At 42.4% G+C, this 25,665-nt stretch overlaps 1 protein-coding gene across 13 annotated transcripts in view; it reads right to left on the bottom strand.

The window, feature by feature from the left end:
* LOC116973092 (regulating synaptic membrane exocytosis protein 1-like) overlaps positions 1–25,665 on the bottom strand; it is a 408,478-nt gene that overhangs the window by 27,133 nt on the left and 355,680 nt on the right. For 11 of the 13 annotated variants that reach the window (XM_033020775.1, XM_033020780.1, XM_033020779.1 and 8 more), the window contains one exon: positions 10,568–10,809. In XM_033020775.1, the coding sequence (XP_032876666.1) occupies positions 10,568–10,809 (242 nt within the window). Of the gene's footprint in view, positions 1–10,567; positions 10,810–21,896; positions 23,683–25,665 lie in introns of those variants that run through there. The other 2 variants (XM_033020788.1, XM_033020787.1) reach the window with 2 other exon arrangements.

Genomic DNA, 25,665 nt, shown 5'->3' with positions numbered 1-25,665 from the left:
TGTGTGCTGGAAATCGGAGAGATTTCCTTAAAGCATTTGTCAAGTTATTGCAGAAAGTAACAGCTCCTGGCGTGGGAGGTAACATGTTGACATGGATTGAATTGCTGACAGGAAACAGAGTAGACACAAATTAATCATTTTATTTCTAAGTCACGTGAGTGACTACGTGAAGAGCCCGCCAGCCTGCATGCGCGCCAATACGTCGACGCATGGCACGAGAGTCAGAGCAGTTCGAAACTGCTCTGGCAGGTAAGCTAATATTGTTTTCAGGAACGGGCCGCTGCGGTACAGCGGGCCCGGAGCAGCTGACGGGCGTAGCCTGTGCGGCTGCCACCGTTGGAGCTCTGAACGGGAGCAGGCGGCCGGATTTGTAAGGAGCTGGGATACGATATTGCGGCTACCGGCGCGGCCAGGTCAGCGATCGCTGCAAAAGATTAGCAGCAGCCGGTGGGTTTAAAAATAGCCACGGCCTGGACAGTGACCGCCAGGTTAGCTCAGCTGCCGGGTCAGTATTTACTGTGGGGGGTTTCCGCAGCATAGCATACGCTGTAGAGCAGCATATAGTGTACGCTCTATTTATAGGGCGGCTATAAATAGGGCTGGCAGGTTTTTTAATAGCGGTTGCTGCTCGGTCACGTAGAGAAAGGATACAAAGCACATTTATTATCACATGCACCAAATGGTGTAGTGAAATTTGACTTGCCATTACAGCACAGAATGGGGCTCCACTGGAGCAGTCGGCTGTTCGGAGCATCTTACAGGCAATGCCTGTACAAGATTAATGCTCCGTAAGGGAGTCAGCCAGAGGCCTGAGGAGGCAATGCCTAGTTCAGGGTTGCATTTTATTTCCTCCCCTAAGAAACTCCATTGAGGCTCCAGAAAGCTTAGGAAGCCTTTTTTGAGCTGTGTCTATCAGACACCTGTGGGAGCAACACCTGGTTCAGGGTTGCGTCATGATAATTTCCGCTCAGTAGAGGGGACTGTCGGAGAGACTTTCATAAGAGACTCCAACTATGTGGATATCGATAGAGCAGTCAAATCTCTGATATAATGGGGATATGCTTCTTTTTAATCATATGAACAAACTATGCTCGTGTACCGGAGGCATTAACAGGCGGCTCCAGCCATTTGCCTGTGACAACACCTGGTAGGGTTGCAATATTTCTCCCACTCTGTCGAGGGGAATATCGGAAAGAGGTGACTCCGATTATGATGCCGGCTCATCCAGGTCATATGGGGGCCAGAGGCCTGAGGTAGCAACACCTTTCCTCCCCTGAAATACTCCATTGAGGCTCCAGAAGGGAGCAAGGACTCGGAGTCACTAGCAGGTGCAACCTGTCTGGTAAGTACAATAAATAATTATGATTTATACCGACAGCAGAGGACCGCGGCAGTGCGGAAAGCCGACGGCCACTTCGGAGTCGCTGGCAGCGCCAGTCTGCACAGCTAGTTCCGATTCGGCTCCTAGAGGGAGCAGCTTGGCAACCCCGAGTCGGGGCAAAGCCAAAGCCAAGTCTGTGAGACAAGTCCTGTCGGACGATTCAGGACAAGAGGATTCTGTCCCCACATCTATGGCAGATGTGATTGGCCGTTTGTCTAAATTGGAACATCTGATGGATCAGATGGTGGCACAAAATATGCTCTGTGGTATGGAGGCATGCACAGGCAGTTTAAGTCATACGCCTGTGGCAACACCTGGTTCAGGGTTGCAGTATTTCACCCACTCTGTCAAGGGGAGTGTCAGAGATCAGTATGGAGCTGACTCCGAACATGAGTATGTGCCTGAATCCCATGCTTTAAGGCATGATGTACGAGAGTCGCATAAGGAAGAGCTGTCTGCTCTTGCCTCTAAATTTGCTGTTCCCTCTGGGACGGGCAAGCCACTACAAGAGGAGTTGGCCAGCAGCATCAGGTACCTAACATCAGACCAGCTGAAGGAATGGCAAGCATGGGGCTGAAGATGTGGTCAGACAGGGCCTGAAAATGGAGCTTCGCTGAAGCTCCAACAAGCAGGTCGACCCGGATTCAGAGGTGCTGGCAGGTAAGGTCTCTTTATTAACCTCCGTAAAACTCCAAAATGGAGCAGTCTGTCGGCCCAGGTTTGAGTTTACTGGCAGCACGGGCTGTCTAGTATCTTTTCACTGTCTCTGGAGAAGATCAGGTTGATGCAGAGACATTGGCAGGGTGCCTTGCATAGTAACTTCTGTAAGTTCCAAGTAGGAACAGCTTGGTTACCCTGGTTCAGGGTAGACAATCTTGGAACTGACTGGCCATATGGATCATATTGCCCACGGAAGCACTGCCTCAACATCTGTGATTGAGGTTATCAGACTGCTCAGTAAAGTTAAATAGTTGAAGTCTCCCTCAACACATGTTTACATTTCTGCTCAGTTAGTGGAGTTGCCAATTCATTGGAAACATCATTGCCATCCTCTCTGGGATAGGTAGCTACCAGCAGGAAGCCGGTCTGGCATATAGTATTTTTATCTGACCTGCAGGTTCATGTTGTGAATCAAAAATGTATATATAATAATCTGTAGGCTCTCAATACCAGTATTCCTGATTGAGTGGCTGGTCGAAGAGATTGTGTTGCGCACACTGGCGACTCAGACAGGTGGTTTCAGTCAGAGGACTGCGAAGCAATTCCTGGTTCAGGCTTGCATTATGCTAATTTCCACTCTGAGGAAGAACGCTGAGGATTCATGGTGACTCTAATAGTCAAGAGTTGACAGGGAACTTGTATTCCCACATCAAGTGGATACTGTGTTTCAGCTCTAGTCATAAGGTTCTGATTATATGTTATCAGCGAAATGTATGAATAACTAGATAATGCATCTTCCGCGGCAAGAGAAGCCAAAATCTTCCGTCCGTACGGTCAATAGGGGAACAGTGGTTCCAAGTGGAATCAGTGACATCTCACAGAGGATGAGTCGTCTGCCCAAGAACAAGAGGGGTATATTTCTGATATTTCTCAAGATTACAGAAACGTGGAGCATGCCAAATCAGGTTAGGATTTGGCTAATCTGATCATGTGTTTGGTTACCCAGTTTGAGATGGATGATTAGCTTTCAGCAATTTATCTGATTCAGAGAATAGATCTTGAAGATGCATACTTTGCCATATCTATACACAAGAGGCACAGATATATCTAGTGTTTTCATAACAAAGTCAGTGGTGGAAGCTAATACTGCCCTACTCAGATCAAAGGGCATTGTGTCATGGAGTTTTTTAGATGACATGCAAAATTTGCAGCTGATAAAACTTAGGGGTTTATCAGTAGATGCATCTTACGATATTAAGGATGAGGCAACATGAAATTTAATAGTGCCAACTTTGCCTATTCATTCAGGCCATGGTAAGGCTGCTGAAGCAGCTCCTATTTACTCGGTCACGAGTGATGGCTGGTGCAGCCTTTTTCTCGGGCAGCTAGCTCTGCACGATTGTATGGGAAGTTTGTGAACAAGATATGTGAGTTACTTTTAAATGGAAGTAACAGAGGTTTGTGTTGTTTACAGTTTGGGCTTAGAGAAGCGATTATGTGATAGCACAATTGACACTGCTTGTGCTGCTTTGTCATTCTCTACAGTCCCATAAATGGGACAATAAATGATTGGTTATTCACCCACTGTTCAAGGTGTCTTTTATATCACCGCTCTAAAAGCCTACACCATCGTAGTGTGCAATGTATATCAGTAAATTATTATGCAGATATTCATCTACTGTATTCCTAATGGGAGCAGTATCTTTTAAGTTGATTATGCTTTTAGCAACTGATTTCAGCACAAAGAACACAGTCTTTACTCTATCTCTGGCTCGGTCTCTGGGCCATAACTGACATTAGGGTAGCTTGTTATGGGAATGATCTCATAAGCTAAATGGGCATGATTGCGTACATTTGGAGTTGACAGCATACCCACCAGAGCGGAGATTGGGGGTGTTATTAGGTATACAGGTACACTGAGCTTGCTAGTACCTATGAGATGAAAAATAGTTTCTTTATTGTTATTTAATAGTCTCTCAAGAGATTGCTGATGGCTCATTAGCAGCCAATAGAATGGATATTTCCCTTTCATCACACAGCAAGAGGCTTACATATTGCGTGTTAAGAAGTTATAAAATTTGGTTGAATATGTCTGGATATTTGCAGATAGAATTCTGAACAGTGTTGCATGAGTTATTGTCTAACTCAAAGTCAATTGGGACTATGGTCCGATTAAGAGCAATGGCCATGTATGCAAGTTAGCATCATGGTATTAATAACCCATGTTTTCTACCATTAATGGTTTATCTGTTTAAGTGATTCACACACATATTGGGTTACTGCATGAAACCACAGAGCTTTGAAATCTTCACGTAGTCACTCACGTGACTTCGAAATAAATTAGAAAGATTAAACGAGAACTTACCGTTTGAAGTTTGATCTTTATTTTATGAGAAGTTGAAGTGAGGGAATACGTGCCCTCCACTCCCAACCCTGATTCTCATAAAAGATCATCCGGTAACTCTAGTGTCGTTAATCTTTCTGTAGTTTAAGGTCTGCAGCTGGTCTGTGGTTTCATACAGTTCTGCTCTGAAGATTGACGCACATGCGGGCTGGCGGGCTCTTCACGTATTCCCTCACTTCAACTTCTCATTAAATAAAGATCAAACTTCAAATGGTAAGTTCTCGTTTAATCTTTCTATTTTCTGGTTGGCAAGGTCTAGTGGGCAGTTTGCCATAAGGATCAATGCTGGTCATTTAAACTTTTTAGAATTTATACCAATTGGATGCTAGCAATGAAGGTATGGTCATTAAATTTGCTGAAAGTGGGTGAGAGCAGAGGTTTGATCTGTAAACTGTAGTACTGCAACCTAGATTGGCAACTATCCCTCTCCACAGATGCTGCCCATCCTGCTAAATGATTCCTACAAAAGAATATAGATAAGTTAGGTGAATAGACAAGGATCGGGCAGAAAGAGCATTAAAAATACAGGTGACCTTGTATAAGTATTGGATGTCATGTTGTAACTGTACAAAACATGAGACTAAAGGTGGAATATTATGTACATTTCTGGTTGTCAAATTACAGGAAGGATGCAGTAGTATGAGAGAGCCTGCACAAGAGATTTATTGGGATGTTGTCTGGAATATCAATGATTTTTTTATAAGAATGCATGAGGCATGATTAATAAGTTTGCAGATGACAGTAAAATAGGTGGTATCATAGACAGTGAAGACGGTTATTAAGAATTACAGCAGGATCTCTCCCCGCTGGGGAAGTATGTTGAAGAATGGCAAATGGTGTTTCAGATAAATGTGAGCTGTTACATTTTGGGAAGTCAAACTAGGGCAGGAGCTTCACAGAGGAACCCTAGCGATTGTTATAGTACCTTGAAAGATAGGGTGGTGAAGAAAGCTTTTGGCATGCCGGCCTTTATCTGTTAGGGAATTTAGTACAGAAGTCAGAACGTTATGTTACAGTTGTACAAGACATTGGCGAGGCTGCACTTGGAGTATTGTGCTTTTGCTTTTGGTATAGGAGAGATGCCATTAAGCAGTATAAAATGTTGAGAAGACTTACAAGGAGTTGCCAAAACAGCATGAGCTAGAGGGAGAGGTTATGCAGGCTAGGACTTTATTCCTTGGCGCACAGGTGGCAGAAGGGTGATTTTATAGAGATGTATAAAATCATGAGGGGTAATCTTATAGGAGTATATAAAATCATAAGGGACATGGATAAGGTGAATGCACCTCATCTTTTGCGAAGGGTACAAGCATAGGTTTAAGGTGAGAGGGGAAAGATTTAATTGGAACCCGAGGATACTTGGATAGGAAAGGAGTAGATGGACATGGGTCTAATGAGGGCAAATGGGATCAGCACAGATAGGCATCATAGTCAGCATGGACAAGGTAGGTTGACGGGGCCCATTTCTGTAATTCTATGGTTCTACAAGGAAATCATCCATTTTGGCAGGAAAAGTAAAATAGAATGTTATCTTAATGGTGAGAGATTGTAGAGGGATCTGGGTATCATAATGCATGCTTTGTAAGAGATGAGAAGGCACTGATAGCATATGATGAGGAGTGCTAGCAGGATGTTACTGTCTATTGTGAGCGGAATTCAGTAAAGTAGGGAGGTTATACTTCAATAGTATAGGACATTTGTGAGAATACATCTGGAGTATTGTGCACATTACCAGTCTCACAGAATCATGGAATCATGCAGAAACAGGCCATTCGGCCCAACTCTTACATTTCCATCAGTAGGCACTCTTCTGTATGAATCCTTTCAGCCAATACTCAATGCTATGCCTAAACAATTGTCCAACACATATTAAACGAGATACTTCTTAAATGCTGTCAGTGTCTGAGTTTCAACCACTCTTGTGGACAGTGCATTTCAGGTACTTACCACTCACTGTGTGAAGAAGGTTCTCCTCATATACCCCTATAAACCTATGTCCCTTCATTTTATCTATGTTAAATACAGGGAAAGGGTTTCTGCGATCTACCCTTATCTATACCCCTCATGACGTAATCCCCTCCTTCACTTCCAGGAGAACACACCCAGCTTTGCCAGTCTCTCCTCATAAATTAACTGCTCCATCCCAGGCAACAGCCAGGTGAATTTTCTCTGTACCCTCTCCAGCGCTATCACATCCCTCTTGTACATTGGTGCCCAGAACCACATGCAGTTCTCCAGCTGAGGCCTGACTAACATTTTATAAAGTTGAAGCATAACCACCCAAGAATGTTACCACCCATGAAGACCAGCAATCCATATTGACTTTGTAACCACATTGTCAACCTAGACTTATGTTTCAATGTTGTTCTGTTCTTCAATACTCGCTGGGACCCAATCATTCATGATGTATGTCCAAACCTTGCTGATGCTCCCAAAATGCATCACCTCACGTTTATCTATATTAAGTTCCATCTGCCAATTCTCAGATCATTTCACCAACATCTTGATATCTATCTGAAACCTACCACAATTAAAACAACTCTGCAGAGGGGCTGGGCACTGATCCTTGCAGGGCAACATTAGTCTCAGCCATCCAATTGCAAAAGTAACCTTTAACTATCTCTCTGTCTCCTATTGTCAAGTCAGTTTTGGATCCAGTTCGCTGGTTTGCCATGCATCTCTTAGCCCCAATCTTTTGGAACCAATTTTCCATATGGGCTCTTGTCAAAGGCCTTACTAAAGTCCATGTTCATTATATTTACTACCCTACTTTAATTGATACTTTGTTTCCTCTTTAAAGAATTCACTCAAATTGATGAGACTGGGTATGCCCTTGGCAAATACATATTTGCAGACTCTTATTGTCTCTACTTTACCACAGGATCATTAATTCTCTCCCACAGATTTTTCTCTTGGTTCTTCACTCCCACTGATGTTGGACTGATAGGTGTACAGTTGCCAGGCTTTACACTGCTGCATTTCTTGTTCTCCAGTCAAACGGTACTTTATTTGTGTCCAGTGCAAATGTAAAAATCTCAGCCAGAGCAACACCAATCACGTTCCTTGCCTCATGTAGCTGCTCAGGATAGATCCCATCCAAACCTGGGGATTATTCCACCTTTAAGGATGCTAAGGACATTGAGTCCCTCCTCTACATCTATGAAGACCTGCATTTGACTGTCACCTACTCTTTCAGTGAATTCTCTAACTACAGGATGTATACTTTATGAATACCAGTGAGAGTATAACTTCCGGCCTCATGCCCAGATTGCCCCTGTTGTCCCTAAAGGGTTTTACTTTTACACTGGTTATGTTAAATATATGCCCTTAATATGCTTGTAGGACTACTGTGGATTTAGCTTAATCTTGTCGGCCTGTGATTTATTTTTGTGAGCTCTTTTAACCATCCCAATTTCATTTTTAAGCAACTCCCTTCACTTTTTATACTTTGATGTATCTCCCCTGTTATTAGTTTCTATACCTGTTGTATGTTTCCCTTTTCCTCTTTATCCAACCCTAAAAATCCCTCAACATCCAGGATTCTTCTTACCACTTTTACTATTATGGAAACATGGTTTACCTTTAACTCTTGCTATTTCGCCTTTGAATACTTATCGCTGTGGAGATGTAGACCTACCTGCATGTAGGTGCTCCCAGTTTATCTTTGCCAGGTCCTCCCTTATGTTAATACAATTGGCCTTCCCCAATTTAAGACCTTTATTACTGGTCCAACCAGATCCTTTTCCCTAACCATTAAAATATATAGACTTATGATCACTTTCTCCAAAATAATCCCCCATTGACACTCCCTTTATTTGACCAGCTACATTTTGCAAGATAAGGTCCAAGATAACCTCTTCCCTCAATGGTCTATCTATATACTGCATCAAAAAGTTACACTCCAAAATTTCAGCCCCCTCTGAGCCTTCAAAGCTGAGCCCATCCCAGTTAATATTTTGGAAATAGTACAATAACTTCAGTGAAAACCCTATTTTTATTGCATTTCTCTAATATCTGTTCTTCTACCACCTGTTATTTAATATTTGGGAAATAGTACAATTAGCAGTAAAAACCCATATTTTTATTGCATTTTTCTAATATCTGCCTACTTTATCTGTTCTTCTACCTCCTGTTGACTGTCCTGTCGGGAGAGCACTAAAACACTCACAGCAAAGTGACAACAACCTTTTTGTTTCTAATCTCTGTCCATTTGAGAGTCTTCCAGGATATCTTCTCTCATTGCAGAAGCAATGCAATCTTTGACCTTCTCCCTTTATTTCCTTATTTAAGGAAGGTTCGTATTGCATTGGAAACTGCCCATAGTTAGCTAGTCAAACATCTGGCCCAGATTACATTACCAACATCAATTTCAATTTGTGGCATACCAGCCAGGAATTCAGGCAACAACTCTAGCAAAGCATATTCCTTGCAGAAATGACGACTGAGAGGTAAGAATGCTGCCGTTAGATAAAATGCTGCAGATGATTCTTCTTTCTTTCATTAAATGTCTTAACTCTACATGGCATGGAGCCTCATCAGAGAGGAATGCAGTATTCACTTCTCATTACTCTTCCCTGAGCCTGCTGTTCAACCTTGCAAGGCTGCCTGATGGGTATGGAACATCATTACATTATTTCTTTACCAATCTAAATTTGAGAAGACAAAATTCATTGTGAAATGTTAATGTTATGGTTCAATGCACAAGCAAAAGCACTGCAGCATGATGCCTAAAGATGACTAAATGTGGTAGGTGTACTGTGGAAGGTCAGTCTTCAGAGCTCATCTGATAATACACTGATTTTTGATCACGATTTAAAACTATTTAATTCCCAATAAAATTATTAAATGTCCCATAATGAACAAAAGACTAACAGGATGGTCTAAAGCAGTAGAGCTCAGTCTGTGTGGGTTGGTTGACTCCTGTGCCTGCTGAAGTTAATAATTAAACTCTGGGTACAGAGGCTTTATCTTTATGCTGCTCTGAAGATGTGAAGTGGCTTAATTTACACTCCGCTGCCATTGAAATGTTACGTAAGTGGAATAGAACAGTTCAAATATTCATAAACATGAAAGTAATTCTTCCCTATGGATAAATTACATGAGACTTCCCTTCTTGTATTCTTGGATCTTGGTCCTCCAAAAATATTCCAAATGGAATTAAAACTGGCTTCCATGTCACTTAACCAGTGATTGATACTGGGGCCTTACTCAATATTATGTACAAGTTCTGTTTCAGTGTTATGGGCCTGTCCCACTTAGGCGATATTTCAGCGGACTGCCAGCGACTGGCAAGTTGCCGGCAGTCGCCTGAAAAACCGGCAACTGGAACGGCGACTGTCAGAGTGGAACACACACAAACACATCGCTTCCTTCATCAGCCCGTTATGCAGGCAGGGAACAGGGCAAGCGGGGGGAGCGCTGTCTAAAAAATTCACACGGTGCAAAGCCAAGGTGAAACAGACACACACCGCGATGAACAGGAAGGTTGGCGCTGTAAAAAGATGGCTAAAGCACAATGTACGGTAAGTCCTTTAGAAGAGGGGGGGAGAGTGGGGAGAAGAGGGGAGAAGGAGTGGAGACAACCTTTAAGAAGCCAGAGATACACGGCTGTGAAGCTCAGCGGACATTAACATTACTGGTCGATTATCCTTGGTTCTGAAAACTACTGCTTACCTTTTTTTTCCCAATGAAATTTACTGGTCAGCACTGGCTACAACCGACGAGAACCTCCGAGAACCTTCGACCTCCTGGCAACCAATTAGGACCTCCTGGCGACCCACCTACGGCTTGAAAATTATTTCTACTCTCCATGGTGGCTTAATTCTAGTCGCCGCTAATTTTTCAACATGTTGGAAAATATGTTGAAAAATTCACGGCAACCATTATGAGGCCGCGACTAGTTCCCACGACCATGAAGGCGACTCCCCGGCAACCACCTGCAAACATGTGGCGACCATGTGGCGACTGCATAGTCTCCTGCAGTCGCCTAAAAAGGCGCCTAAGTGGGACAGGCCCATAAGGAATAAAACATCATGAGTTACAGTACGACTGCTCAAACCCTTTGTCTCTGATGGATGAGATGGAAAATGGTGATGCATGGGTGCACAGGCATAAACACTCACCAGTCTGGCTGAGCTGTGATGTGCTCCTGCTCCTCCTCGTCAAGCCGACAATGGCCACCATTTTTGCACCCAAACTCGATCTTCTTTTCTTGCCCCCTGTTCCTACTGTCCCCACAGCAGTGTCCGACTGACTGCCGTCGTTATTGTCCAGACTATACATCTCCTCACTTACACTTGTGCTCTTCATAATATTTCTCCCCGAGGTCCCCATCTGCCTGCTTTGCATTTTAGAGGTAAATGCACTTTTTTTCCACAACCAATTTCACCATGGGAAAACATGAAAAGGGAAGAAAAGAGATTAAAAAGTAAATTGGCACACTCCCTTCAAGCATAATTCTATTGGTAACATTTCCAATTGCTATACCTAACTGCAGTATCTCTTATTAGAATGATTCAGTGAGCTTTAACTGAAATCCATAATGAAACTGGTAGGCACAATAAATCACCTCTAAATGAAGCAGAGATTTCCCAGAATGGCACAAAGTCGCTTATTAAACAAGTCCCAGGTTCTAGCCCAAATTCCAGAGGAAGATAGATTCCAAAGGGAGTAAGGGGCAACCGTGGCTGACAAGGGAAGTCAGGGACAGTATAAAAATAAAAGAGAACTATAACATAGCAAAGATGAGCGGGAAGCCAGAGGACTGGGTAACTTTTAAACAGAAGATAACTAAAAAGGCAATACGGGGAGAAAAGATGAGGTACGAAGGTACCTCGTACCAGCCAAGAATATAAAGGAGGATAGTAAAAGCTTATTTAGGTATGTGAAGAGGAAAAAATTAGTTAAGACTAAAACTGGACCCTTGAAGACTGAAAAGGGCGAATTTATTATGGGGAACAAGGAAATGGCAGACATGTTAAACAAGTACTTTGGATCATTCTTCACTAAGGAGGACACAAACAATCAATCCTGATGTACTAGTGGCCAGAGGATCTAGGGTTACGGAGGAACTGAAGGAAATTCACATTAGGCAGTAAATGGTGTTGGGTAGACTGATGGGACTGAAGGCTGATAAATCCACAGGGCCTGATGGTCTGCATCCCAGGGAACTTAAAGAAGTGGCTTTAGAAATCGTGGACCCATTGGTGATCATCAATCCAGAACTAGGGGCCACAGTTTAAGAATAAGGGGTAAGATCTTGTGAGTCTGTGGAATTATCTGCCTCAGAAGGCGGAGGAGGCTGGTTCTCTAGATGCTTTCAAGAAAGAGTTAGATAGAGCTCTTAGAGATAGTGGAGTCAGGGGATATGGGGAGAAGGCAGGTACGAGGTACTGATTGTGGATGATCAGCCATGATCACATTGAATGACGGTGCTGGCTCGAAGGGCCGAATGGCCTACTACTGCACCTATTGTCTATTGTCTAAATCAGCAGTGAATTAGGTGGCCAGTGGCTTTGCCAGGATTTGAAAAAGAGTAAAATATTTGATCTAGACCACCATAAATTGTGCCCAGTAGATACTTAGTTGATGGGCGAGATTGGGTCTAGTGATATTCCTTCTGTTGGAACAAAATGCCAAGAGATGGCCAAGACCTGAAGACTGCCAACAGCAGGCTGGAAAGGGAGAGAATCTTAGTTATGACATGAGAATAGCTGCTACTGGAAGCTCTGGGATGCTCGTCAGCTTTAATCAGATTGCTCTAACGTCTTTATCTTTTGCTCATCAGGGGATCGATAAAGAGACCATTGACCACATGCAAATGTACACTGAACCCGGTATCAAAGAATAATTGGGCAGAAAATCAATTTGGTGGAGCAGTGTTCAAGAATCCTGACAGAAAGAAAACTGACAAAATGTTAACTGTGCTTCATTATTTGTGCAGTGTGGCCCAGAAAATCTTGCAAAATAAATTAGTTTGGTTCAAACTGGTATGGAGACTGAGGTAGACACAAACATGCTGGAGTAACTCAGTGGGTGAGGCAGCATCTCTGGAGAGAATTCCTTCTTTTTAACAAAGCATTTCAGAAGGAATTCTCTCCAGAGATGCTGCCTGACCCGCTGAGTTACTCCAGCATTTTGTGTCTACCTTCGATTTAAACCAGCATCTGCCGTTCTTTCCTACACATGGAGTCTAAGGTGCTCAATTGGAGATGCATTCTGTGATTTACTTTAATAAACTGATAAAATGGAAAGTCATATGATATGTATTCATAAAAAGCAACAGAGAACAAACAGAGTCATTGTCAGGCAACAAATATGTAATAAAGTTGATGTAACCCCCTGATCCCTCCTTGTAGCAGACACCACTTCATTAAACACATTCTATTCAGCCATCATTACCATCTGGAAGTTTGTGTCCTGACCTCGTGGCAGGACAAGTGTCCTTCTGCACACTTCAAATAATGATCAAGCCAATGATAGATTCGCAACATGATAAAGTAAAACACAGTCCATCTGCTTGTGTACCTCTGTGAAAGGCCACGAGTCACACATCCATGCACATTCCTCCAGACAAGCTTTTCAGAAATAACAGTTTTATCTCATGCCGTATCATTCTTTTGCTGTTTTCTTCATGAACCCGTTTTCTAGATAGTAAATCTTCTGCCACCGTCAGCTGCTTTCCAACATATAGTCTTTCAAATACACCTATTATGTTGCTACTTTGATCTTTCTCCCCTCAGAGAACAGTGACAGTTTTTACAGCCTCTCCACAAATCGTGCTGAAGATAATTCTTCACCCCAATTAGCATTTTTGGAAATAGATTATTAAATCATATGAACACACAGCTAAAACTTGTTAATTCATTAGAATAAGACAAACTCAGATGAGTTATTGGATGTTCCATGAAGTCTTTGATTTTACGTCGGGGGTCATCATTAACCCGACAAGCTAATGCACAGAGGAGCCCAGATTGTGCTGTGGTGTGCAACAGCAACCTGGGATTTTCACTGAAGAGTAAAGCAGCACGGCATTCATTCAGAGGGGCTCCACAGCACTTGTAAGGCCTGGTTCACTTATCTAGAGCAGACCTATCTGAATGGGGCCAAGGCCATGAAGCCTCTCCACACTGCTTAGTGTCCCCACTATTCCTTCCAACTCACTGAGCCTGCTCATCATCCCACTCCTTTACTTTCCCATCTCTCAGTCTCTGATCAATGCCTGATCTCACAATCAGCAAGCTACAATCTGACAATGCTCCCCGACCAAATGTACCATCCAATGTTGCTGTCCAACATCCAAGTGCCGAGACACTATCCACCAAAGATCCTATAGCGGAGCAAGATAGCTTACTCCTGTGAAATGCAATGGGCTGACGTGTAGTACGCTACGGAGGGGATCTTGGGCATTTTTCCCCACCCATTTTAGTAACCGGAGCCTACCTGACCCGACCCGACTCGCAGTGTAATCAACGTTGCGGGGGAACAGTTTGTGTGTGTGATATAGGGTTAGATTCATAATTCTGTCAGTTCATACTTCTGTTAATTCTTGTCAAGAATAAAATTTGACTCTGGTAATTGTCTTTTTTAATGTTTTTTAAATCATTTCTTTTTAAATGGCTCACAAGCTGTGTTTGAGTTGATTTTGTAGTAAGCGGAACCGACCCGACCCGACTCCCAGTGTAATCAACGTTGTGGGGGAACAGTTTTTGTGCGTGATATAGGGTTAGTTTCATAATTCTGTTAGTTCATACTTCTGTTAATTCTTGTTAAAGAATAAAATGTTTATAAACACACATACATGAATGTGATATAGATGTATATAATCATATAACACACACAATCATATTTCTTCTGATTTTTATATCCAATGATGAACTTTATTTCAGACTAGACAAGGGACATTAAATAATAAACATTGTAAACCTCCCCGCAACTTCACACACACTAGGCCCTATCCCACCCCTCAACTCTCCCCCCCCCCAGGCACTCCCTCGCCTCCCCCCACACTACAATGTCTCCCCCCCATGCCCCTCTCCCCTTCTCCCCGGGCCGCGCACCCCTTCTCCCCGCTGCCCCGGGCCGCACACCCCTTTGCCCCGGGCCGCACACCCCTTTGCCCCGGGCCGCACACCCCGCTGCCCCGGACCCCCTCTCCCCGCTGCCCCAGGCCGCACACCCCTTCTCTCCGGGCCGCACACCCCTTCTCCCCGCTGCCCCGGGCCGCACACCCCTTTGCCCCGGGTCGCACACCCCGCTGCCCCGGACCGCACACCCCTTCTCTCCGGGCCGCACACCCCTTTGCCCCGGGCCGCGCACCCCCTCTCCCCGGGCCGCACACCCCCCTCTCCGCCCAAGTCAAAGACCAAAGCGAAGATACGGGAGCGTTGGCGGAAGCAAAGATCCGATCTTTGGCCGGAAGCAAGATGGCGGAACAAGATGGCGGAACAAGATGGCGGAACAAGATGGCAGAGGCTGGTTGCTAAAATGGGTCCTATAATCACCCATGAATCTGCCCATGGCCGTACTATGCGTTTGCGTGAGAGTAAGCCATCTTGCTCCGCTATAGGATCTTTGCTATCCACTGACCTCTCAGGTTGACCCTCCCCCCAGCAACTCCAGATTGAGTAATAGTCTGACTCTTAGCAATCCACACACAGTGGACACACTGTTTCGTTTAGTTTGGAAATGCCGCATGGAAACAGGCCCTTCAGCCCACAAGAGTGCACGTTGGCCAGCAATCCTGCACACTAACACTATCCTACACACTAGGGACAATTTACAATGATACTAAGCCAATTAACCTACCTGTATGTCTTTGGAGTGTGGGAGGGAACCAGAGATCCTGGAGAAAACCCTCGCAGGTCATGCGGAGATCGTACAAGCTCTTTACAGACAGCGCCCGCAGGATCAAACTGTCAGGATCGAACCCGGGTCTTTGGCGCTATAAGCCAGCAACTCTACCGCTGTCCACCATGCCGCACACTGATGCAGGCCTGATTCATCTGGTCATCTTCATGCCTCTGTCCACTGAGCCCAACCACACCCCTGCTACCTGTAACTCAACCTTCCTCACCCTACTGCAAAGACAAGGCTCACAGAGGAAGGTATTTCACCATGCAACACCCATTCAGTGGGACACCAGGCCTTGGGTTATATGTGCTGCTGAACATGCGTGGTCGGCTGAGAGCAACATGTGTATGGGTATGCTGTAAACCGCCTGACTTACCACTGGCATGCAACTTTAAGATAAACATTTGCTTCAATGAAATCAACAGGATACTTCCAGTGCTTGACATTTCCCCACACAGCCCAGCGACTACGTGTGAGAGGCACAGGCACACTGGCTCTGCACAAATGGTGGGACCATCAGGACAGGTCCTCACACAACATCTTTAGCCAGTGGTGCTGAATGGATCAGTGTCCTCTTCAGGTCCTAACAATCACACAAGACAAGCTTAGAATCAGAACACCCTGCATCAGCTAATAAGGCCTGGATAGAGTGGACATGGAGAGGATGTTTCCTCTCTAGTGGGAGAGTCCAGGATCAGAGGGAGGCCTCAGAATAAAAGGAGATGAGGAGAATTTTTTGCTGGAAACTTCTTGAGGTAAGGGAAAAGAGAGGGAGGGGCTGGGGATGTGAAGAACAGGAGAGGGAGGTGTGGGAGAGGTACGATATTTTAAGGTCTCCTTGCAACATTTTATACATCAACCAACTGCATTGAAACATAGCTTTTTGCAGAAGCTCACTGCATGAATTAGCACTGACACGACAACACTTGACTAAACCTTGGGAAATCATTCCTTGGCTATATCGTGCTTTGAGCGGCTCTGATGTAATTGTAAATGTAAGCATATTTTTAATATAACTTTACAGGTCTACCAAAGAACAGCATTTCAATAGACAATACTGGCAGGAGTAGGCCATTCGGCCCTTCGAGCCAGCACCGCCATTCAATGTGATTATGGCTGATCATCCACAATCGGTACCCGTTCCTGCCTTCTCCCCATATCCCTTGACTCCGCTATCCTTAAGAGCCCTGTCTAGCTCTCTCTTGAAAGTATCCAGAGAACCGGCCTCTGAGGCAGAGAATTCCACAGACTCACCACTCTCTGTGTGAAAAAGTGTTTCCTCGTCTCCGTTCTAAATGGCTTACCCCTTATTCTTAAACTGTGGCCCCTGGTTCTGGACTCCCCCAACATCGAGAACATGTTTCCTGCCTCTAGCGTGTCCAAACCCTTAATAATCTTATATGTTTCAATAAGTTATCCTCTCATCCTTCTAAATTCCAGAGTATACAAGCCCATTAGAGTATAGTTCAGTTTAGTTTAGTTCATAGATAAGCTTGGAAACAGCCCCGTCGGCCTCGCCGACCAACAATCACCCATGTACTGGTTCTAGCCGACACAAAAACTAATCTCCATATTTGGTAATTAATGTACTTTGAAAAGGTTAAAATTAATAAACAGCATAATGTAGATAAGATAACTAAATTCTAGGAAAATGTAAATAATTTCCCGTACATGACAAAAGTATATATCACTGATATTTTGCTACTGATAAAGGCAGTTACACATATCCTAAAAAATAATATTAAAGATAGACACAAAATGCTGGACTAACTTGGCGGGACAGGCAGCAACTCTGGAGTGAAGGAATGGAGAGAAGCATCCAGAGATGCTGCCTGTCCCACTGAGTTACTCCAGCATTTAGTGTCTATCTTTGGTTTGAACCAGCATCTGCAGTTCCTACATACACTAAAAATAATAGTGTCCTTTCAATGCAATGCATTAATGGACTTGGACTGCTGCCTTAAGTCACCCATCAAGGTCCACACAAGCCTACACTCTCCTGGGGGAGATCCCGCTGGGGTTATATGGGTAATAACCAAATTATTATTTTGTAACCTGCAAGTCTGGCAGTGTGGAAACGCTGGGGGTGGGGTTTGAATTGAAGTAAATATTTTAAAATATAAAAATTATTTCTGAAAAATATCAAAAGCTAAAGGAATAAACCCAAAATAATTAAAATTGTTAAAATAATAAAAAGTAGAATCTTACCTTCTCCCTTGACTTGTAATGCACAAGCCTGGAATTCCCACCAATACTGGCTCTATTGTTACACCGTATGGAATGCTGAAAGTGGGTCAGTAAGTTAGTCTCAGACCTGCGTGATTGTCAGACTCTGAGGGAATTCCGAGGCTTGTTGATGTTTTATCAGCTGAACACTGTGCTTCTAATCAGTGTGGCAGCAAGACTAGTCCTAGTTGGCGTGTAGTTAGCAGTGCAAGAGTACACACTGAAGGTAACCAATAATGATCCAATGAAACTCAACACATGGAATATTTCCACGTCTTATGTAGGAGACATGAATGGTGGGCTATACAACGTGAGGCTATATATTTAAGAGGGAGTTAGATTTGGCCCTTGTGGCTAAAGGTATCAGGGGGTATGGAGAGAAGGCAGGTACAGGATACCGAGTTGGATGATCAGCCATGATCATATTGAATGGTGGTGCAGGCTCGAAGGGCCGAATGGCCTACTCCTGCACCTATTTTCTATGTTTCTATGTGAGGTCCTATAATTGCATTATAATTCCATCAGTCTGAAGAACGGTCTCGACCCGAAACGTCACCCATTCCTTCTCTCCAGAGATGCTGCCTGTCCCGCTGCTTTACTGCAATATTTTGTGTCTATCATTGATTTAAACCAGCATCTGTAGTTCTTTCCTACACATAATTCCATCTGCTGTATACTTCATATCCTTTAGTCCTATATTAGGGACAATGTCACAACTCACGCTAAGATATAAGAAATATCAGGAGAGGAAGAGGATAAGCCGTGGCTAAGATATAAGAAATATCAGGAGAGGAAGAGGATAATCGTGGGCCGAAGAGCCTTGAACTCAACCACAGGTAATGGCAGAGAAATAATAAAAAAATGGGGCGGATGTGGCAATGGAACCAGCCGCAGACCCAGAAGGGATTTGCCCATAAAACTTGGCAACTACCGTTTCTCTGCACATTTCTATTGCCAGTGTTATTCGCTGGCAAGTGCGTGTCAAAAGGGAACCTTACTACCCAGCAATAAGTGATGTCATTAAGCTGACTGAGCAGCCAATCACATTGAGGAATTCTTGCAGCTAGGAATCAGGGAAGGAAAAAGCTCAATTTTGGCCAATGTTTTAAATATTATAGAGTGTAAAATAAAAAATTGAACACAGAAAAGATTCTGAATTATTAATCATGCTTCACTGAATAATAATGTAAAAGATCCATAGGGGATTAATTATGTGGATAGATGAGGGAAGCTAAGATTGTTCTTGGAATCGAGGAGTTTGCAAGGATATTTAATAGCAGCGTTTAAAGTCATGAAGTGTTCAGACAGGGTGGGCGGAGAGAAACTGATCCCATTGGCATAGAAGTCAAGAATGATGATGATTGGCAAAAGTACCAAAAGTGACATGAGAACAAAGATATTTTTTAAATAATCTGGAATCTGGAATGCATTGGCAGGGTGGTCATGAAGCAAATTCAATTGCAGTGTTCAAAAGAGTGAGTATCTGACAGGAACAAATCTGCAGGGATAGGGAGAGGTGGGGGGGGGGGGGGGGGGGGGGGGCGGTGGAAGTGGCTGGATGGTTCTTACTTAGTGCCTCCTTCGGTCCTGTTACATTTCTATGATTCTGTGGTTATTATATATTTGAGGTAGTTACAATCCACATACATCAAATTAAGTATTTTGGGGTGACTTTGTTAAACAGTAATTACAACTGTGAGTACATTGCTGAAATCGTCTTACACCTTATGGGTAATGATTTTAGGAGTTCATTTACAGTGGCATTAATCATCTGAACGACTGACTTCTCTTAAATATGACACAGCCCACAGCGGAAGGTTGGCAAATAAACTCAAAGAAACTCTGACATTGCTGTGCTTTCGTGGCGTATGATGGCAAAAGTTGATATTATTCAACTGTGATATTTACTTTGCATCGAAATGCCTTGAGCAGCTTCTGCAAAGCTGCTGGTGTCCTTGCTCCTGACTGGACTGAGGTGCTAAGGATGGAAGAGATACCATCCACGTTAAACTATGGTAAGCACACAGACTGCTTTAAGACTGCGTTCAAGCACAACCATGGCCTTGACATCAGTATTATCTACTGATGAATGTTGGAGCCTTGTGCATCCCAGTCACTCATTCCCTGTTCCACTGGTATGTTAGCAGTCTGAAAAATGCACATCCCATCTGTCAAGGAGAAGTAGACAAAGCTCTCTGAATAAAAAGTGGTGATGTGCTTAACAGAAGTGTTTTGCAAATAATGAAACGAATCAAATGGCAGCTGCTGATGAAAATCACAAAACTGTAGGGAAATTTACCTCTCATATCTCCATTGATTTTTTTCCCCTCTCACCTTTAACCTGCACCCTTAAGTTGTATGGAAATAGTATCTATCCTATCTTGGCCCCTCATAATTTCATAAACCTCTATGAGTTTGCCCTCAGCCTCCTAATTTCCAGCCATTCCAAACTCTACTAAGATCATTCTTTTAATCTAGATTTTTAACTCATATATTGTGTTTTAAAAATATATAATTTATGATGCTTTTATAAGTGATATACTAAGATTTTATATGCACTTTATGATATTTTTATAATAAGCATTTTTTATGTAATGTTGCCCCTTGGCTGGACCTTGAGTCCACAATAAAGTTTATTATTATTACTTGAACCTACAACTCTTCATTCCAGGCAACATCCTGGTGAATCGCTTCTGCACTCACTCTTTTCCTATCACATCCTTTCTAGCAGTGTGATAACCAGAACATCACAGCATTTTATAAGTGTGGAATAAACTGTGTTTTGTATAGCTGCAAGTTGATGTCCCGACTCTTATACTAAGTGCCTTGGCCTACAAAGGCAAGCATTTCAAATGCCCTCTTCACAACCATATCCGCTGTGTAATCACATTCAGGCAGCAATGCACTTTCACCGCAAAGTCCCTTTATATATCAACGCTCATAACGTTCCTGTCACTTTAAATGATACAATACGATAGAACTTTATTTATCACAGGAGGAAAATTGATCTGTCAACAGTCATAAAACACAAAATACATGAAACATGAAATTAAAGTGACGAGTGGAAAAGATTGGGGATGTGCTAAGATTGGCAGGTGGGGGGGGGTGGGAAGTCAGTCTACCACAACAGAAGGGGGAGGAGTTGTACAGTTTGATAGCCACAGGGAAGAAGGATCTCCTGTGGTGTTCTGTACTGCATCTTGGTGGAACCAGTCTGTTGCTGAAGGTACTGCTCTGTTGACCAGTGTGTCATAGTGTATTGTCCAAGATACTCCGCATTTTGAGAAGCATCCTCCCCTCCAAGACCACCTCCCATGAATCCAACTCCGCCCCCAGGACCGGGGCCAGCCTTCCTGATGAGTTTATTAATCCTATTGGCATCTGCTGTCTTGGCCCTGCTGCCGCAACACACAACAGCGAAGAAGATGGCACTTGTTATATATCCCACCATCATTTTACCAAGATTTAGCTTTACTGGAGAGCTCAATTGACCACTCCAAATGAATGTCAACATACAGAAGAGCTCTCTCCATACACTTTGGGGGACATCAGTTGTGGCTTCTGGTTTGTGAATGATTTTCATATTGAATTTGCAAAATTTGCAATCACCTAATATTTAGAAAACCAGTGCAGCAGGAGGAAATTGCCAGGCCATGGTCTGTTCAATGTCACAATGCTCTTTTTGGGGGGTTTACTCTGTATGATGTGATGCTAGATTTTATGTTTTACAACAGTCCTATACATAATTGAGTTTGGGACACCTGAAGATATAAAGATGAGTGCAAGCTTCGTCATTCATCTTTTCCCTGTCGTGGGAATAATACAATCCAAGAATAACTTGGTCTATCAGTATAACAAGCTCCTCATCGCTGGGATCGAAAGCTTTTACTGCACACAATCTGAACGCTGACCATAAGCAAGGAGGTGAAAGGTTAATGCAAATAAATTGGGTTATGGAGTCAACATTACAATGGGAGAGAACAAGCTAGAGGAAATATTGTGCACATGCTTACAAAATATCTGGGAAAAGCAAATATAATTTAACCATTATTTAAAATGAATAAATAACCCAAGTATTTCCTGTTTCTAATAACTAATGCCACGAAAATATGCATTACATACCTAGAACATTACAGACATGTACTGACACCTAGTTGGATTCATTGATGCAAGTTAAACTGGTTCATACTCCCAGCATATTATTTTTATAGGAATAAACTCATGCTGCCTCAGATTTACCTACACAACAGTTACAGATCTGACATGTAACAACTCAATGATATCCCCACACAACCTGCACTGTATGTCGAAGTATCCACCATATTCATTATTTGAAAGGCAAACTGTGTGAATACTTAGTGAGACAACACTTGATATGAGTCATTAAGCCACTTTATTTACCATTGGGTAGACATTCATGTCAGATGTGAACACATTTGCTCATTTTAATCAAAATAATTAATATAAGAACACAAAAATCATACACATCATGTGCCTATCTTTAAATCTTTTCACCAGATTTTGTATTTATTACATCTTAAGATTTCCATGTTTTCATTCAGCCTATAAGGTCTATGCTGACTAATAAAGCTCCCCTATTAATTTTCCATATAATCTTTCCATGTTCTGATCAACCCCCACTACCCCAGAATTTACCACTCATCTAAAACTAGGGGCAATTTAAAGTAGGCAATTAACTGAATATCCACGTATCCTTGAGATGTGGAAGGAAATTGGAGAAGCGGGATGTGAGCCATGCTGGGAGAATATGCAAATTCCACATGGGCAGCACTTGAAGTCGGGATCAAACTGAGATTACTGAAGCTATGAGGCAGCAGCTCTACTAGCTGTGTTGCCGATTAAATGATTTTCTAGGAAGTCAGAAAGGCATCCTTTTTGAACATTTATATCGGCACATAACATGTAGTTGTTGAACAGATCTGTAATTGGCATCAGTCTTTGGGGGGAAAAATCCAAACTACAAATTTGCTTAAAACAGTATGTACCAAGTATATGTTAAACCAGGATTGGGTGTTATTTGACCAGCCTTTAATGAAACCACACCTATCTCATTAATGTCATTGGGCAGTGAAATGGGGATGTTATTTGATTTAGCAAATTCCTGTTGGAGAAATATAATCACTGCTTTTTGAAACAAGTAACTTTGTTTTAATCAATGCACACATGTAAAATTGGCTTGATTAGAATGCTATAATAGGAAGGCTATAGTGTTATTTAGATGTGAATAAATTATCAACTGCTGAATTAAGGCGTGGTTATCTGGGTGAGGAGAGGGTGCAGAAATCTGCTCTGAATCTAACCTTGCTAAACATAAAATTTACCTATTCTCAATTCTAAAATTCTTACTCGGATACAAGGCAAAATTCACCAAAATAGATGTGGTAAAACAGAAACCAAAACTTCATCAATAAGTTTACTTGAATGAAAACACTCACGTTATTCGCAGACGCATCAATGCTACATCCAGGAGTTTTCATTTCAGTTTGGGAACAGTGTATCCTAAAGTCCCATGACCCAAGCTGGCTTTCAGCCCAAGTGGGCATAGTTATTCTGTTGTTTCTGCAGTGTAATTTTCCATAGTGGTATCCTAAGGCAGATGATTTTTACTTAAGATAAATCCCCACTGCTTACCTGGTTGTATATTCCTTTGTTGGAAAATCACGTATGATCCCCAAGCAATTGTTAATGTCCCTTTTAATGCTGCATTAATTTGGCACTCAACAGTTTCAGCTTTAAGAGCATTATTTCTATAACATTTAATATTTAACTTTAACTTGAAAATATGGATATGTTGACATTTTTAAAAATCTTTTTAGTTATTTTATGTTGTCTTTTGATTAATTTTGTATTGCCCTTCTTTTCGGAAAGTGCATCACTGCATGTACTTGTGACACTGCCAGTTTCTATGCTTCCAACTCTCTCTGACAGTGTACCAGGAACCAATTCGTCTAAGTCAAAGGTAGAGAAGTCATTGGCCTTCTTCTCAATGGACTGAGGCAGTGGTCTTGCCGTGTCTGCAACTATGGTCTGTTGGTCAGGCAGTATTTTGGATTTCACAGGCTTAGCTTTGGGTCTTTGCTCCTCCTCATTTTCCTCATTCATACAGCTGACACACAGAAGCTCTCGAATGAATGATGAACTAAAACACAAACAAGGAAAAGGGGCAAAAGTAAAAGAAAATCAAAGCGATACTGACAGAAAATTAATGTAATATAACACAAAAGGATTAATGAAGGGAAAGAAATGTTTCATACAAAAGGTTAAAAAAATGAATGAAAACCATGCTTTAATACAAATAAGGTTAATATAATAAAATCAAAACCCGAATCACATGTAGAACAATGCTGCCAACTAAACATCATTTTGAAAGGAACAAATGTCTATATTCAATTTGACATGTCACTGAAATAATTAGATACCTTGAACAAAATGATGTTTATATTAACACATTACACAATCTTTCAAAAGAAATGGATGGGATTAATATAGATATGTTTTTTTTGCAGTGTAGCATGCAAGAAATGTTAGTACTCATGCTGTTATGCAAAATAAGTACTATCAATCAATCAATCCGAATGGCAAGTACTTATCTGGGTAATCAGCTGAGACAGGAGGATATTATCACCTTGTGGCATGTGGGAGACCTGTGACCAACAACTTTAGTGTTGTTAAAAGTTAATTGTTTCATTTGTCATCACAAATAATTAATTTGGCTACCTGGTACACCAAGACTTGTTTAATTGAATTGCTACCCTTTCATTTTGAGGTTTATATGCTACTTTTGGATCTAGTTGGAAAATTTTAAGACCTTATCTGGCTTTTGAAATAAAAGTTTCTATCTATTTTGGTCTCATTAGTCACCATTACCTTGAATGCATAGTTAATCATGTGACATCTCTACATTATTTCCTTGGTGTTGGAGTTGCTTATATGATTGACAGTTGCGTTTAATTTAATTGAAATGGTCAACATAAAACCCCGCCCCACCCCACTTATTAACATTTTCCTTTTCCATGGATGAAGCAGAGGGGGGTGGCATCATGTACTATAACTGGGAGACATGACACAAAAATGCTTATAAGGTCTTGTCAGTTGCAAAGGCTGGTGGCAACACAACATGCTATTTACCAGATGTACAGTGATGATACCTCACTCCACCAACTATTGCCTCTCCTGAAGCTCATCACTACTTACCTGATGAGCAGAGATTTGCCCCAGCTAACAGTTGGAAGGACTAAAGGCATGATACTTGGTCCCGTCACGGATTCTGTTGCTTGACTGTTGACGCTATTTTTCTCAACAGAATGTTATGAACTGGACTGGCAGCATTATTGGCCCACTGTGGCTAGTCTGCTAGTCAATGTGATTATAGCTGATCCTCTACCTCATCTCATCTTCCGATCAGTATTAACCTTTGATGCGTGGTAAACTAGCATCTGCAGTTCCTTGTGTCTTTAGCCTTTGACCCAATTGGTGTTCAGCAATGTATTGGCTTCACCCTTACATGTCAATAATTCATCATCTACAGGCCTCTGTGCAGCAACTTCTAAAGGATTGCACTCTATGTATTCAGATTCTTCTTAGCTCAGCCCTACATGGCTGACCGGGTCCTGAGAAAACGGCCCTCCAGCTAGATGAAACAGCTTCTCCAGTGTCTGAACAAAATCACTTAGAAACATAGAAACATAAAAAAATAGGTGCAGGAGTAGGCCATTCGGCCCTTCGAGCCAGCACCACCATTCAATATGATCATGGCTGATCATCTAAAATCAGTACCCCGTTCCTGCTTTTTCCCCATATCCCTTGATTCCTTTAGCCCTAAGAGCTAAATCTAACTCTCTTGAAAACATCCAGTGAATTGGCCTCCACTGCCTTCTTAATCCGTTTCATTGAGGTGGCATCTAATTCTTCTGAACTATGATGAACTTTGCTCCATCGATCCACACATTAATTTACCAGTAAAAGTGAGAAACTAGTCCCTATCTGACAATGGTACACAAAATTGCTGGGGAAACTCAGCGGGTGCAGCAGCATCTATGGAGCGAAGGAAATAGGCGACGTTTCGGGCCGAAACCCTTCTTCAGACTCTCCAACTGCCTATCTGACAATTATTGGTTTGAGA

Source organism: Amblyraja radiata, chromosome 5 (assembly GCF_010909765.2).
Source record: "Amblyraja radiata isolate CabotCenter1 chromosome 5, sAmbRad1.1.pri, whole genome shotgun sequence".
Lineage (NCBI taxonomy): Eukaryota > Metazoa > Chordata > Chondrichthyes > Rajiformes > Rajidae > Amblyraja > Amblyraja radiata.
The sequence above is the reverse complement of the archived record's forward strand: the minus strand, read 5'-3'. Positions and strand labels throughout refer to the sequence as shown.